Source organism: Oryctolagus cuniculus, chromosome 3, assembly GCF_964237555.1.
Source record: "Oryctolagus cuniculus chromosome 3, mOryCun1.1, whole genome shotgun sequence".
NCBI lineage: Eukaryota > Metazoa > Chordata > Mammalia > Lagomorpha > Leporidae > Oryctolagus > Oryctolagus cuniculus.
Window position 1 is genome coordinate 138,695,464 of NC_091434.1, and position 13,755 is coordinate 138,709,218.

General features: G+C 50.2%; 1 protein-coding gene and 1 long non-coding RNA gene across 25 annotated transcripts in view; one reads left to right on the plus strand and one right to left on the minus strand.

Moving 5' to 3' along the window:
• Positions 1-13,755, plus strand: part of ATXN7L1 (ataxin 7 like 1) — a 283,217-nt gene that overhangs the window by 212,165 nt on the left and 57,297 nt on the right. For all 24 annotated transcript variants that reach the window (XR_007920484.2, XR_007920483.2, XR_007920485.2 and 21 more), the window contains one exon: positions 9,725-9,947. Coding sequence is in view for 18 of the 24 variants with exons in the window: in XM_051848829.2 (XP_051704789.1) it covers positions 9,725-9,947 (223 nt within the window). In the remaining 6 variants the exon portion in view is untranslated. The remainder of the gene's footprint in view (positions 1-9,724; positions 9,948-13,755) is intronic.
• LOC138849038 (uncharacterized) lies at positions 8,160-11,658 on the minus strand. The gene is made up of 4 exons (XR_011387372.1): positions 11,525-11,658; positions 9,891-9,998; positions 9,680-9,795; positions 8,160-8,393 (listed from the first exon to the last, which is right to left on the minus strand). It is a non-coding gene; the product is annotated as an uncharacterized lncRNA (long non-coding RNA).

Consider the following 13,755-nt stretch of genomic DNA (forward strand, 5'->3'; position numbering starts at 1 on the left):
ACATTTGGGGCTGCTCCCACTAGGAGGCCAGGATGGGGCTGGCCTGAGACAGGAGCGGGGCTTTTATATACCTGGACCAAGACACCTGGGTAAAGGCCACTGAGGTTGCCTGAAGGCAGTATTGGAAAGATTCATTCCGCCTCTTCAGGTACCTTAGACATGGAAATCTCAACTCAAGGCTCTTCCCTTCAGAGACAGCCCAGACCTGAGTCCCCCCTTCAGTGCCCCTGGAGTGGGGACCACATCTGCTTTGTCATTCTAAGGTCGCATCCAGTAGCTTCTCTGAAAGCTGGAAGCCACCAGTTTTCACTGAAGCCGCCGTGACTCCTGTGTTTAAACGTGTGTTATGTGTGTTCAGTGGCTGTGGAGAGGGCTTCCTGATGGGGAAACTTGGTTTCACGGAGATGGGACTCCTGGTCAACCCCTCCACTGTCGTGTTGGATCCAGACACAGGGGAACAGCTAGGCCAATAAAAAGGCCGAATGTTATTCGGAGGAGCCAGGCTCTGGTTGCAGGTGGAGTCCAGCAGACCAGGAAGGGTTGTTTACTTCCCTCTGGGCCTCCAGGCAGCAGCTGTGTGCTGGTTTGACTTTAACCCTGCTTTCCCCTCCTTCCTCCCTTATATTGCACCTGTATCCCTCCTGTCATGCCCTTTCTGTTTAAAGGTATGTTATTGTTTTCTGTTGTTTGCTGCTGTTGCCGTTGTTATTTTGAGAGGCAGAGGCAGACAGAAAGCCAGAGAGAATTCTCATCTGCTACTTCACTCCCCAGATGTCCACAATGGCTGGGACTGGGCCAGGCCCAGCTGGCAGGTGGGAACTCAAGCCAAGTCTCCCAGACAGGTGGCATTAACACAGTTACTGGAGCCATCACCACTGCCTCTCACGGTCTGCACTGGCAGGAGGCTGGAGAGAGCTCAGAGCTAGAACCAGGAATCAGATGCAGGGACTGCAGTATGGGACTCAGGAGCCCTAACCAGCATCTTAATTTCCGGGCCAGGAATGGCTGCCCCTGTGTTAATCCTTTTCTTATATGAACTGAAGTGACTTTAACAAAAACTGAGCCTGTTAAGCAATCCATCCTCTATCCTTCCTTTTTTCTCTCATTCTCATATTTATGGTAAATGTTTGCGTACTGATTAGAGTTTCTGTATTGTGCTATTTTTCATTTTCTTGTGGATTTGGGTGTACTGTTTCACATGCGCATTTCCCAAGATTGAGATGACCCTCATACTTGTCATTTTCAATTATTTTATTATAGATTGTTGAGGTTGTGTGTAGTAGCTTTTACTACTATAAACAGTGCTGCTGAGAATATCTTTGAACTTTTTTTTTTCTGTGGGGATATTTCCTTGGGGTCTATTTTCTAAGCTAACATTACCAGATTACCAGATCAAAGGCTGAGAATGCTTTTTATTTCCTGTTATTATCACCAGGGTGTTCTCCAGAAAAAATGTAATCCCTTGAAAATACCCCCAGCAGTATGTACACGTGCTTGTTCCCGGCAGGTTTGTGTTTCTGTGATTCTTCCTTTTAGCTGGGCTGGATGTCTTATGAGGCATCCCTGGGGGCTGATGGAAACATTTCAGGGCCCTGGAAAATCCCTGGGACTCCCCAGGTGCTACCCAGTGGGGCTGCTGCCTGAAATGTCTACCTTAGTACCAGCTGAGCAGGTGGGAGGGGAATGCTGCCGAGGGGCCAGATAAAGAGAACTCTAAGTTATCTGACTCCACGCTTGTGTCTGAGGGCAGCTCTGGCTATGGGAGATGCTCTTCCAGGAATCATTTCTTAAGCTGAATTTGTAAGTTTTTTTTTCTTTTAATTTGCATTTATTTTATGCTGATTTTTTTTTTCCCAGCCATCAATTTCTGTTTCTGCAGTTTCTTCTGGGATATCTTTTACTTTTGTGCCGCCTCCTCTTCTGGTTTAGGAACAGTTTCTGTTGTTTCAGGAAGGATCCTCTCAGCGTGGCAAGGGGAGCGCCCGCCTGGATTAGTGTGACCATGAGCTTTGTAGGGATGATGGGACATCTTTTTGCTTTGTTATGGATTTGTTCAGTGACCAGAGAACCTACATCCAAACCCTGAAGTTCAGCATTGCTCTCTGCATTCTTATATATGTGCATCACAAATTCAGCACTCTGTTTGGGCCACCCGCCCTGTGTCCAGCCCCACTGTTGAGCCTGGGTGCACCTACCAACTCCGCTGTAGTGATGACAGAGTGGCACACATTGCTTCTTTAATGTGATGCCTTTCAGGTACTCGGTGGTGTTGTGGGAGAGGAGGAATCTAAAATCCTGTTCCAGGTCCTTGCCTTTTACCTAGAGAAGCATTCTAAGTACAGGCACAAATAGCAGTGCCTGAAGTGATATAAAGTTTGTTTAAAAGGTGAGGAGGAAATGGAGTCAGCCTTGTAGCATAGCAGGTTAAGCCTCCACCTGTGATGCCGGCATCCCACATGGGTACCAGTTCAAGACCTGGCTGTTCCACTTCTGATCCAGCTCTCTGCTGATGCATCTCGGAAGGCAGTAGAGGCTGGTCTAAGTCCTTGGGCTCTTGCGCCCATGTGGGAGACCTGGAAGAGGCTCCAGGCTCTAGGTTCCTGGCTTTGGCCTGGCCCAGCCCCCACCATTGGGGACATTTGGGGAGTGAACCAGTGGATGGAAGATTTCTCTCTCTCTGTATATGTCTCTGTATATGTCCCTCCTCCTCTCTCTCTGGCACTGCCTTTCAAATAAATTTTTTTAAAAGAATCTTTTTTTTTTTTTTTTTTTTTTTGACAAGCAGATTTAGGCAGTGAGAGAGAGAGACAGAGAGAAAGGTCTTCCTTTTTCCCTTGGTTCACCTCCCAAGTGGCCACTACAGCCAGTGTGTTGTGGCCAGCGCACTGTGCCTATCCGAAGCCAGGAGCCAGGTGCTTCCTCCTGGTTTCCCATGCAAGTGCAGGGCCCAAGGACCTGGGCCATCCTCCGCTGCACTCCCGAGCCACAGCAGAGAGCTGGACTGGAAGAGGAGCAACCGGGACTAGAAACCGGGGTGCCGGTGCCGCAGGCAGAGGATTAGCCTAATGAGCCGCGGCGCCGGCCTAAAAGAATCTTTAAAAAAAAAGCCAGGAAAACACACAGCATACATGGTCATTGTTCAGGAAGGGAGAAGGATCGGGGAGAGATGGTGCCTAGTACCTCAACTCACTGTCTAGTCTGCAGAGAGAGAGAGAGAGAGAGAGAGACCCTCCCAATTGTCAGCCTCTTTTGAAGTTGGAAAAGGGAGTGATTATGTGGTACTGCCCCCAGGACCCGGGTGAGGGGAGCTACATCCAGGGAAAGAGGTTATTTGACTGACAGGTTGGAGGATAGGATTACATAAGGTGGGGCGTGGCCCATCTAGCTCCCTGTTTTCTCCCATGTCAGTGGCTTTTCTGATTTGCATACCCTTGATGGCCTGGGCAGTTTCTCCCATGTTCTTAAAGTGGACACAAAGACTTGAACCTCTTGATTTGCATGTTTTGTGGGTCAAGTGAATGGCAGACCATTTTCAGCCATCACCCATTGCCACTTACAGAACGAAGGAGAAGCTGTGTTTGTATCATGTAGAAGAAAGTGAACTCTGCAGGCTGGGTGACAGTGGTAGAAAGGGCATTGGCTCAGAGGCAGCATAACCTTGGTCTTGTTTCGCAATCCACTAAGCTTTAGTTTCCCTACACCTAACAAGGAGGCTAACAGAATCATACCACTTTATGGGGGAATGGGTAGATTCCACAAGCTGGTGAGTGACCAGTAGCTTATGCAGTGTGGGACACATAGTAGGCACTCAAGAAACCAACCCAAAGCCTGAGGGTTTGGGGGACTGAGCTAGAATGAGCAGCGTAGGCCATCCACCCCCCCCCTCCCCCCCGGCGCTTGTCCAACAACTTTGTGCCCAGAGCTCATGTCACCCAGCAGTGGGTAGGAGAAGGGTTGAAGCAGACCTTGCTTTAAGTCCCACTCTTTAAGGAAACACCACCTTCCACTTCGAGGCACCCCTGCCTGAGGAGGGAGTGAGAACCCACAAGTCCTTGTGGCTCAGAGACTGCCCAGCACAAGGCTGCCTGCCACTCATTGCTGCCTCCGTTCCTTGCCCTTCCTGGAGGCTGATCCCCCGCCTCTCTGCCATCTGACCACCATGGTGCTCTATTTAGTGTCTAACTATAATTGTAGCAAGTGAGACACAGAAGCAGATTCTAGAACCAGCCCGTTCACTGACTAGCCTTGTGATATATGACTTGGGGCAAGTCCTCAAAGAGTACCTGCCTCTGTTTCTGCAGCTGGAAACTGGGGGCATGCCTGCTTCACAGAGCAGTGGCAAGGCACAGCCAGCGTGGTTCTGGGTGCCAAGGACCTGGCCCTGTGTCTCTGCCCCTAGTTCCGGTTCACTTTTGGAAGAAGGTCCCTTGGAATTTGGGGTAGTTCTTTGTAGGAAGCAGTCTGACCACAGCTACTATGACAGACAGAATCCACTGATGAAACAGAACCTAGGGATTGATTTGCACCTGCCCTCAGGGTTGGGGCTGAAGGCGACATAGCACTGTCAAATGAGTAAGCCAAGTGCTGGCCTCCGGCCAAGTTTTCTTACACAACCACGGCAGGCCGCAGGTGACCGTGTGGGGCTCAAAGTCTATTAGGAGAGAATTGCTCCCTTAAAAACCATATTGGAAAATTCCCAACCAGATCTTTCTAAAAATGGCACAGGGAGCCACCCTGGGTGTCTGCAGCCAGCTCAGCCATTGACAGGGTGTCTGTGCTGAGGTTTTTGTGCAGGACACTGATGCTAGAAATATGAAAATATCCCAGTGAACAGCTCAGGGCAAAGGGAGAGGTCTGAATTTTTGCTGAAACGGAGTTGCCTGAGAACCTGGTGGATTTTATCTTCAGAGATTAGGGGGAAAATTGTGGCGACACCAGGGCTCCCCACACCTGTCCAGATGTGTAGAAAGCCAAAGAGTCAGTGAGTCTGTGGCTGCAAGCCCCCCCCCCATCCCCCGCTGGTCCCCAGGGTTGCCTCCTGGACTTGCACCTGGATGTTGAAGGAGTCTATGTGAAGCAGGTGGTCTTGAAGCAGTCGGCTGCTCAGACTTTGCTGGACTTCACTTGATAGAAATGCAAAAAAGTCAGAGGATTTGGCTTTTCATTCCTTTAGTCCTGGGACACCCCCACCCACCCACCGCACCCCCCACCCCCGCCAACTCTTTGGAATGGAGGTCTTCTGCTGTCCTGGGGCTGCTGACTAGGAGTGTCAGGTGCCCTGCTGAAGTGCCCATAGATGGGGCAAGGTAGGGGCTCCCATTGCTCTTCTAGGCTCTCCCTGTCCACAACAGCCTCTTCCCAGGGTTCCGGGTGGGAGAGCTCAGAGTTCAGACATGGGCCCTAAAGCCATTTTCAGATCACATGATTCCTAGCTCTGTGAATGATGATGATACAAACCTGGACAGCTTTTCTCAGAGAAACCCCACCCGCACAGCAACAGCTTTTTATAAGAAATGAAGACTGTGCCTTCTTCTGTCACTGGCCCACCCATCTCTCCACCAAAGGACAAAAGTGAATGCATCTCCCACAGGTGCCATGTGGGAGAAACAGTGTGAATAGGAATGGAATCTTTCCGTGAGAGCTCCTCACTCTGCCCCACCTAAGACATGGCTGTACCCATTTTCCAGCACCTAGCTGAGGTCACCTGCTGAACTAAGGCCCACCACTCCCACCTTGTTGGTTCTGCCACTTTCAGTTCTTACCTGCACCATTAGGGGACCAACTTGTTCCCACAGCTCAGGGGGAGAACTGTGGACCTCTTTGTGGGATACCTTGAAAGAGTGTTAGATTTAATTCCATCAGAACAACAAAGAAAAATGTTAGCCTACTTTCTATAATACAGAATTGTACATTAAAACAAACAAAAATTCATGAATGGCAAAAGACTGCCTTTTTAAAAAAAAAAAAAAAGGTTTATTATTTGAAAGGCATAGTTACAGAGAGGCAGAGACAGAGACAGAGAGAGAGGTCTTCCATCCACTGGTTTGCTCCCCAGATGGCTGAAATGGCCAGAGCTGGGCCAATCCAAAGCCAGAAGCCAGGAGCTTCTTCTGGGTCTCCCATGCGAGTGAAGAGGCCCAAGGACTTGAACCATCTTTTATTGCTTTCTCAGGCCATAGCACAGAGCTGGATCGGAAAAGGAGCAGCCAGGACTTGAACCAGTGTCCATATGGGATGCCTGCACTGCAGGCAGCAGCTTTACCTGCTATGCCACAGCACCAGCCCCTAAAGAACTATTTTCAAATTTCAATGAATATTCTCTCATATGCAGTTTGTTCTTTTAATTCACTGAAGAATGTATGGAGCTAAAATATAAAATTTTGAAAAAGCTTTCCACTGATTTAGTTTTTTCCTAAGTTTAGAGTGAAATGTCAGCCAGGATCATTAACCAGAATTCTCTAGGTGGTTGATTTTAGAAGTTCCAGTGTGAGCCATTCATTTTGTTCTTAATGGCACTCTTCGTTGTGATTTATCCTGTTTACTTGTATAAGTTTTCTTTATCCTTTATTATTTGAGAGACACAGAGAGAGAGCGAGATAGACAAAGAGAGACTCCCATCTGCTGGTTTACTCCCCAAATGCCTGGAATAACCAGGGCTGGGCTGTGGCCAAAGCTGGGAGCCAGGAATGCAATCCAGTTCTCCCATGTGGGTGACAGGAATCCAATTCCTTGAGCCATCATTGCTGCCTCCCAGGATTGCAGGAAGTTAGAGTCCCAGAGCCACAGCCAAGTATGGAACTCGGGTCCTCCAAATGTTGGATACAGGCATCTTAACTGCTAGGCTAATCACTCACCCATCGCTGTATAATTTTTAACCTTTAGCTTAGCAAAATATAATATGTCTTCATTGTTCATGCCTCTCTCCCTACCTCAATGGAGGAGTATTTCTGTACCTTCCCCACCCCCACTACCAGCTTTGAGCAAGAGAATGAATGAAAACTATAGAGACATCTAAAACAGTCGTGGTAAAATTGAGTCTTATTTTAGTATTGGAAACCTCTGCCAAAAAGGAAATTCCTAAACAAGACGTTTCTACAGGGCAGAACTATGGATTGGAAGGAGCCTTGGTTCTAGTCCCAGCACTGCCACCAACTAGCTATGTCCTGCAGGCTGGTAACTGATTACCGCGTCTCTCAGAAATGAGATCCAACTAGTTGACTTTTAAGATCCAGTTCTGATCTTCAGTGATTCTGAGGTCTGCATTTCTTAATTTCCTGGATTCGAATCTTATTCGAAGTATGCCCTGTTTCCTGCCTTTCCGAGAGGCAGTGGCCCTTGCACGTGGCACCATTCCTGGAGCAGCCCTTGGCCCTGACCTTGGCAATCACCTGGTCAGTCAGCCATGAGGAAGATGGAGACGCCTGACTGCTTCCTGCCTGTCTCACAGGGGTTGTAAAGGCCACTGCTGTTTCACAAAGGATGAATTCCTCCAAGAAAGATCCTGCCTGAGTAAAATGTTTCAGCACTTCAGCTGTTAAGTATTGCTATAGCATCTAGGAATCACGAGGGATAAGAAAAGAAAGGACAGGGATAAGTATGCCTTGTATTTGTGATAATGGAGTAGAAAGATGACCTCGAAGCCCCCCAGGAACCCACTTTGATGCATAGGTGAAGACATAGAAAGCAAGAAAGGTGAGGTGACAGACTCAAGGCCACAAGCCTACTGAATGGTGTGGTTGAGGCTGGAGCCTGGTTCTCCTGGTGCCCAGCCCAGTACTCTCTTTGCCACATCAAAACAGGGGCATTTAATGAGAAGACTGCCTGGCAACACATGGATACGCAGGAGCACAGAGAAACCCCAAACTCCTGTCTTGTGCAGCCAAGGGAAGTCTGGCTTTCTTCCCCTGGCCGGGTGCCTGGCATAGCAAGCAGAAATGCCTGTTGACAAGCAGCCTGAGACTGAGCCGTGTTTGGGGTGAGGTGGGAGGGGGTGTCTGCCATCCGTGTCACTCGCCCTCCGTTATCAGCTTGATGGCCGGATTTCCGATCTCTGGTTCTTCCCCTCAGGGAGCCTGCTACACTTGTACTTGTTTATTCGATACATATTAATATCTGTGGGGCACCGGAGAGCCCGAGAGAACTCGGGATTTACAGGAGTCTTTGTCTTTTCCAAAAGATTTATTTTATTTATTTAAAAGACAGAGCTACAGAGAGAGGTAGAGACAGAGAGAGAGGTCTTCCATCCGCTGGTCCACTCCTCAGATGGCCACAATGGCTAGAGGTGAGCCAATCCAAAGCCAAGAGCCAGGAGCTTCCACTGGGTCTCCCACGTGGGTGCAGGGGCCCAAGCACTTGAGCCATCCTCCACTGCCTTCCCAGGCCATAGCAGAGAGCTAGATAGGAAGAGGAGCAGCCAGGACTAGAACCAGTGCCCATATGGGGTGCCGGCGCTCCAGGCCAGGACTTTAACCCACTGTGCCACAGCGCCGGCCCCCCTTTTTTTTTCCCCAAAAAGATTTATTTTATTTATTGAGCTTTTGTCTTTTTATTGTTGGGGATTCCTTCGTGTAATTATGTACAAAGTTTTGGGGCATATGGAAATGTGCATTTTTCTAAGGTTCTTAGCTTTTTTCACATCTCTTATTCTCAAAAAGTTGAGAACCCACCATAGTGGGTGTACACTAGAATTTTGCTTTGCGCTTCTGCATCCTGCTTATTGAGTTGAGACCACAGGGGCTGATAAAGTTTTTTTTTTTTTCTTTTTAAATTAGAGAGAAAGCACTCTCATCTGATGATTCACTCCCTGAAAGCCCACAATAGCAAGGACTGGGCCAGGCCAGCCAATAGCAGGGGCCAGGAACACAATCAAGTTCTCCCACATGAGTGATGAGAACTCAACCATTTGACCCATCACCTGCTGCCTCCCAGGGTGTGCATTAGCCAGAAGCTGGAGTCAGGAGCTGAGCCAGGAATTGAACCCAGACATTCTGACATGGGACACAGGCATCTTAATGCACATCTAACCAGTAGGCTGAATGTCCTCCCCGGAGCCCTGGTACGTTCTGTAGAATGTCGAGGGGCTGCGCCTCCCAGCCCAAGTCCACGCCCCGTCTTCATCTCTGAGTTCCACTTGAGCGTCTGCATTCTCGCAGTGTTGTAGCCCTGAGCTTCAGTAGGCCCTGGAGAAGCCACAACCTCAGTGTGTCAGCAAACTGCCCCCCAGTGCCAAGAAGGAACAGATGCTGGGCCACTTCCTGGCTCCCGAGTCCCTGCCTGTCCCACTGACTTTAGAGCCCCTGTGGAGGGGTAGCTTCAAGAATGTCCCATTTGTTCCTTTGAGAGTCTGGCCCTACCCGCTGCCTTGGGCACCTTGTGGCCTCAGAGTAGCCGTCTGGGGATCACTTGAGCTGTGTGGTTGTCCTGCAGTCAGGTGACATCTCGCCCGCCCTGCTGTGGTAGTGGTTTTGCAGAAGGAGGGCCAGCACATACATGCCTTTCCCGAGAACCTCGCCGTTAGTTCTGTGTGGCAGCGGGTACAGGAACCAGAAAGCGAACAGGGCTAGCGGGCAAGCTAGGGGCAGAAGGGAGGCTTCAGGGCTGCTGGCATGGCAAGGGAAGCTCTTCTCTTCGCCTGCTGGGTCTACCAGGGTATTATGGGCTGCGTGTGGGAGAGACTCACCTGCTCCAGATGCTGTGCTCAGTTCTGTTCTTTCTCCCGCTGTAGAGAGAAGACACGGTTCGATGTGTAGACCTTTTCCCTCTCCAACGTCTCCGGCCTCCACTCCCAAGACATCCCTAGCACAGGTGAAAACAAAAGCCTGTCTCAGCGGCCATAACTCTGCCAGCAGCACCTCAAAGCCATTCAAAACGCCCAAAGACAATCCACTTACCTCCAGCAGCAAACAGCACACGGTCTTTTCTGCGAAGGGATCACGAGATAAACCATGGTGAGTGCTGGACGCTGGCAGCCGGCAGCCGTCTGTCCTCGTTGCCTGTCCCTGTTACCATGGGGAAGAGCGTGTGTCCCCTGGCTTTGTTCCTGGGCATGTCATGTGCAGGGCTTTGGGGGAACTGAGGAGGGAGGGGACAGATGCCCACATGGTGCAATGAGAGTTCCAAATACAAGAGGGAATGTGGGACCTGGAAAGTGCCCAGTACCTGGCAGCTCTTGCAAACTGAGCCAAGTTATCTCTGAGAAAAGGGCAACCGGGAAATACCACTCAGCGACACCATCACCTCTCAGCGAGGGGTAGTCCTGGTGTCAGTTATCAAAGCAGGTGCTGCCAGGGAAGAGTGTGGCCTTGGGCACGTGGAGACAGGGTCCCCCCAGGGCCTCCTTGCCATGAACAGCCAGCTCCCAGCTTCCGGGGAAGAGCTACCAGCAGGGTCAGGAAGTTGGAGTTGAGCAAGGAAGCAAGAGAGGAAAAGCAAGGAGAATGTTACCCCTTGACTGTAGTGGGAGAGAGCTGGCTACAGGTGACTGTGAAAACCGAGAGGCCTTGAATGCATTTTTAAAATCCTCCGTGTTGACCAACAAGTCACAGAAGGTGGTCCGTGCAGTGGACAGTGGGAATGCAACCTGAAAGCCAGGAGGGTGAGCATGCTCCCGTGCTGTTGGCCGCCGCTGTGGAGAACTTAAGGACTAGCTTGTGCCTGCGCCACCGGCCTTACCCTTCAGGCCTCCAGGAGGCAGAGCAGGGATAAGTGCGGAGTCTGTCCAGTTCGTGTTCACTAACAATAGTTCATTACACTTCATATGTGGGAAACCATCCGTCCCTGGGTTTGGTGGTCCACGCTGGAAATGATGATGACTTAGGAAAGAGTTAATTCTGCCGGATCAGTTCAAGAGCCTCTTGTGATGGAATGGAAAGGTTTAGACTTGGCTGTGGAGGAGCGGAATGGCCGCCTGGGCCTCACGGTCAAGCTCTGTTCTCTTTCAGTTGTTGGGGTGGCGAGTCCCCACTGTGACGCAGCTGGCTAGGGAGGCTCTGGGCCAGCCCGCTAGCAGGGTGAGTCTCCCAGTCGCTGCTCTGCAGTCCCTCTTGTCTGTGACCTGGGAGCCTCCCTGAGAGTTTGCGTGGTGTCCTGCTGTAGGCACACAGGCTCTGGAATCGCAGCCTGTGCCCTTGAGCAAGCTAGTTGATATGTGGTGCCTCAGTTTCCTCATCTGTGAAATGGAACCAGCAGTAGCTCCACCCCATGGGATTGTTGTAAGGGTGAAGTGGGCTGATTTTTACAGAGCAGCCAGAACAATATGTCAGTCATAGCTCCTGGTCAATAGACATTTGAGGATAATGCTATCACTGTCATTATCATGTATGCATGCAGGACATAGCTCCCCTAGCCTGGGATGAGGATTGAAAAGGCAGGTCTCTCTAAAGAATTAGAGAAATGGCTCTTCAGACTCAGAGTGGAGATGAAAACAGAAAATAATCCAATAATTCCTGTAGAGTCCAGAAATGAAGTGCAGAGAAACAGTCTAAGGAAAGCCAGACAGTTATGGATGATTGTAAAATGAACTCACCTGGTTGAAGAGCAGGTGAGGGGTCTCACAATGTCCCAGAACATCAAAACGCACTTTCCAAAGAGAAGAACTACTGGGTTTAGGTTAATCTGCACCACCACCACCCCTAACTCCCTCTGCCAACCAACGGCAAGTCAACGCTCTTACACACTTATTAAGACCTGCTGCGGGCAACGCCCCTTCCATAAAGATAGAGAGTAGGTTTTAAAGAGCCCTGAGAACTACTGTCTAGCATCTAAAAACGAGTACACTAAAGGATTGCAGGGAAGGGCAGGTTTTGTGGCACAGTGGGTTAAGCCGCTGCTTGCGATAGCCACATCCCATACAGAGTGGTTTGAGTTCTGGCTGCGCACCTTCATTCCAGCTCCCTGCTACTGTATCCTGGGAGGCAGCAGATGATGGCTCAGGTACTTGGGCCCCTGCTACCCACAGGGGAGGCCCAGATAGAGTTCTAGGCTCATGGCTTCAGCCTGGTTCAGCCCTGGCTGTTGGGGGCATTTTGGAGGTAAGCCAATAGATGGAAGATACTGCTTTCTCTTTGTGTGTGTGCATGTCTCTCTCTCTGTGTCACTCTGCCTTTCAAGTAGATGAAACTAAATAAGCAAACTTTTTTTGTTTTAATTTAAAAAAAACAAAAAGGATTGCAAGGAATGAGAAAAAGGACAACTAGAATGCTACCTTGTATGAAGGAGGAAAAGCTAAGAGTGACTCACCTAACTTCAAGCAGGTAAACATTCGTAAGCAGAACGGGGCGCACCGTGAATGAGGCTGCACGATACACCACAGAGGCCTCCTGACTCGTCTCACCTCCTGTCTGTCTGGCTGATACCTGCCTACCCTCCAGGCGGATGCCACCAGCAGCACGTGTCAGAATCCCCAGGGCGGGGAGATGTGGCTTGGAAGCTCGGAGGGCTCAGCCTCAGTTCTGGACATCTTCCCCAGCGTGCAGTGTAGGAAAATCAGTGCTGAGTTAGGGGCTGGCAAACAGGGCCAAGTCCAGGCTCTGCCACTAACTTTCCATGTATCCTTGAACAACTCACTTCTCTGCATCTCATTTCCAAGCCTGAGTATGTTGTGATTCTAACTCACAATCCTCTTAAAAGTTCTGAGTTCCTCTTTGTACTGAATTAAGACTTAACAGTTTAGCCAAACGCAAGGGTCCCTCTAGGAATTGGCTCCAAACTCCCTCACCCCTGATCATCCAGCCCGACCCTACTATAGCTTTCCCACCATATCAGCTCCTGGAGCCTTTCCCGAGAAAATCCACCTGCCTCCACTTACTGTGCCATGACTTTTCAGATGTGTTTATTAATGTGAAAGGCAGTGACGGAGAGAAAGAGAAAGAGAGAAAGAGATCTTAGGCTGGCGCCGCGGCTCACTAGGCTAATCCTCCGCCTAGCGGCGCCAGCACACCGGGTTCTAGTCCCAGTTGGGGCGCCGGATTCTGTCCCGGTTGCCCCTCTTCCAGGCCAGCTCTCTGCTGTGGCCAGGGAGTGCAGTGGAGGATGGCCCAGGTGCTTGGGCCCTGCACCCCACGGGAGACCAGGAGAAGCACCTGGCTCCTGGCTCCTGCCATCGGATCAGCGCGGTGCGCCGGCCGCAGCGCGCCGGCCACAGCGGCCATTGGAGGGTGAACCAACGGCAAAGGAAGACCTTTCTCTCTGTCTCTCTCTCTCACTGTCCACTCTGCCTGTCAAAAAATAAGAAAAAAAAAAAAGAAAGAAAGAGATCTTCTGTTTGCTGCTTCATCCTCCACATGCCAACAAAAGCCAGAACTGTGCCAAGTTGAAGGCAGAAACCAGAAACCCAATCCAGGTCTCCCACATGGGTGGCAGAGACCCAGATACTTGAAGCATCATCAGCTACCTCCCTTGGTGTACATTAGCAGGAGCTGAAATTCGGAGCAAAACCAGGATTCACACCCAGGCTCTCCAGATACGGAGTGGACATCCTAAACATTGCATCAAATGCTTGCTCCTAATGTTGAAGAAATTTTATTTTTTGACAGACAGCTGGCGCTAGGCCAGGGCCAAAGGCAGGAGTTGGGAATGCAATCCAAGTTTCCCATGTGGGTGGCAGGAAATCAATCACTTGAGCCGTTACCACTGCCTTCCAGGATCTGCATTCCTGGAGCCAGGAGCTGGAGGTGGCATTGAATGCAGGCACTCTGGTATGGGATGCAGGCATCTTATCCTGCAACCTAACCACTAGGCCAATACCTTCCCTCCTTC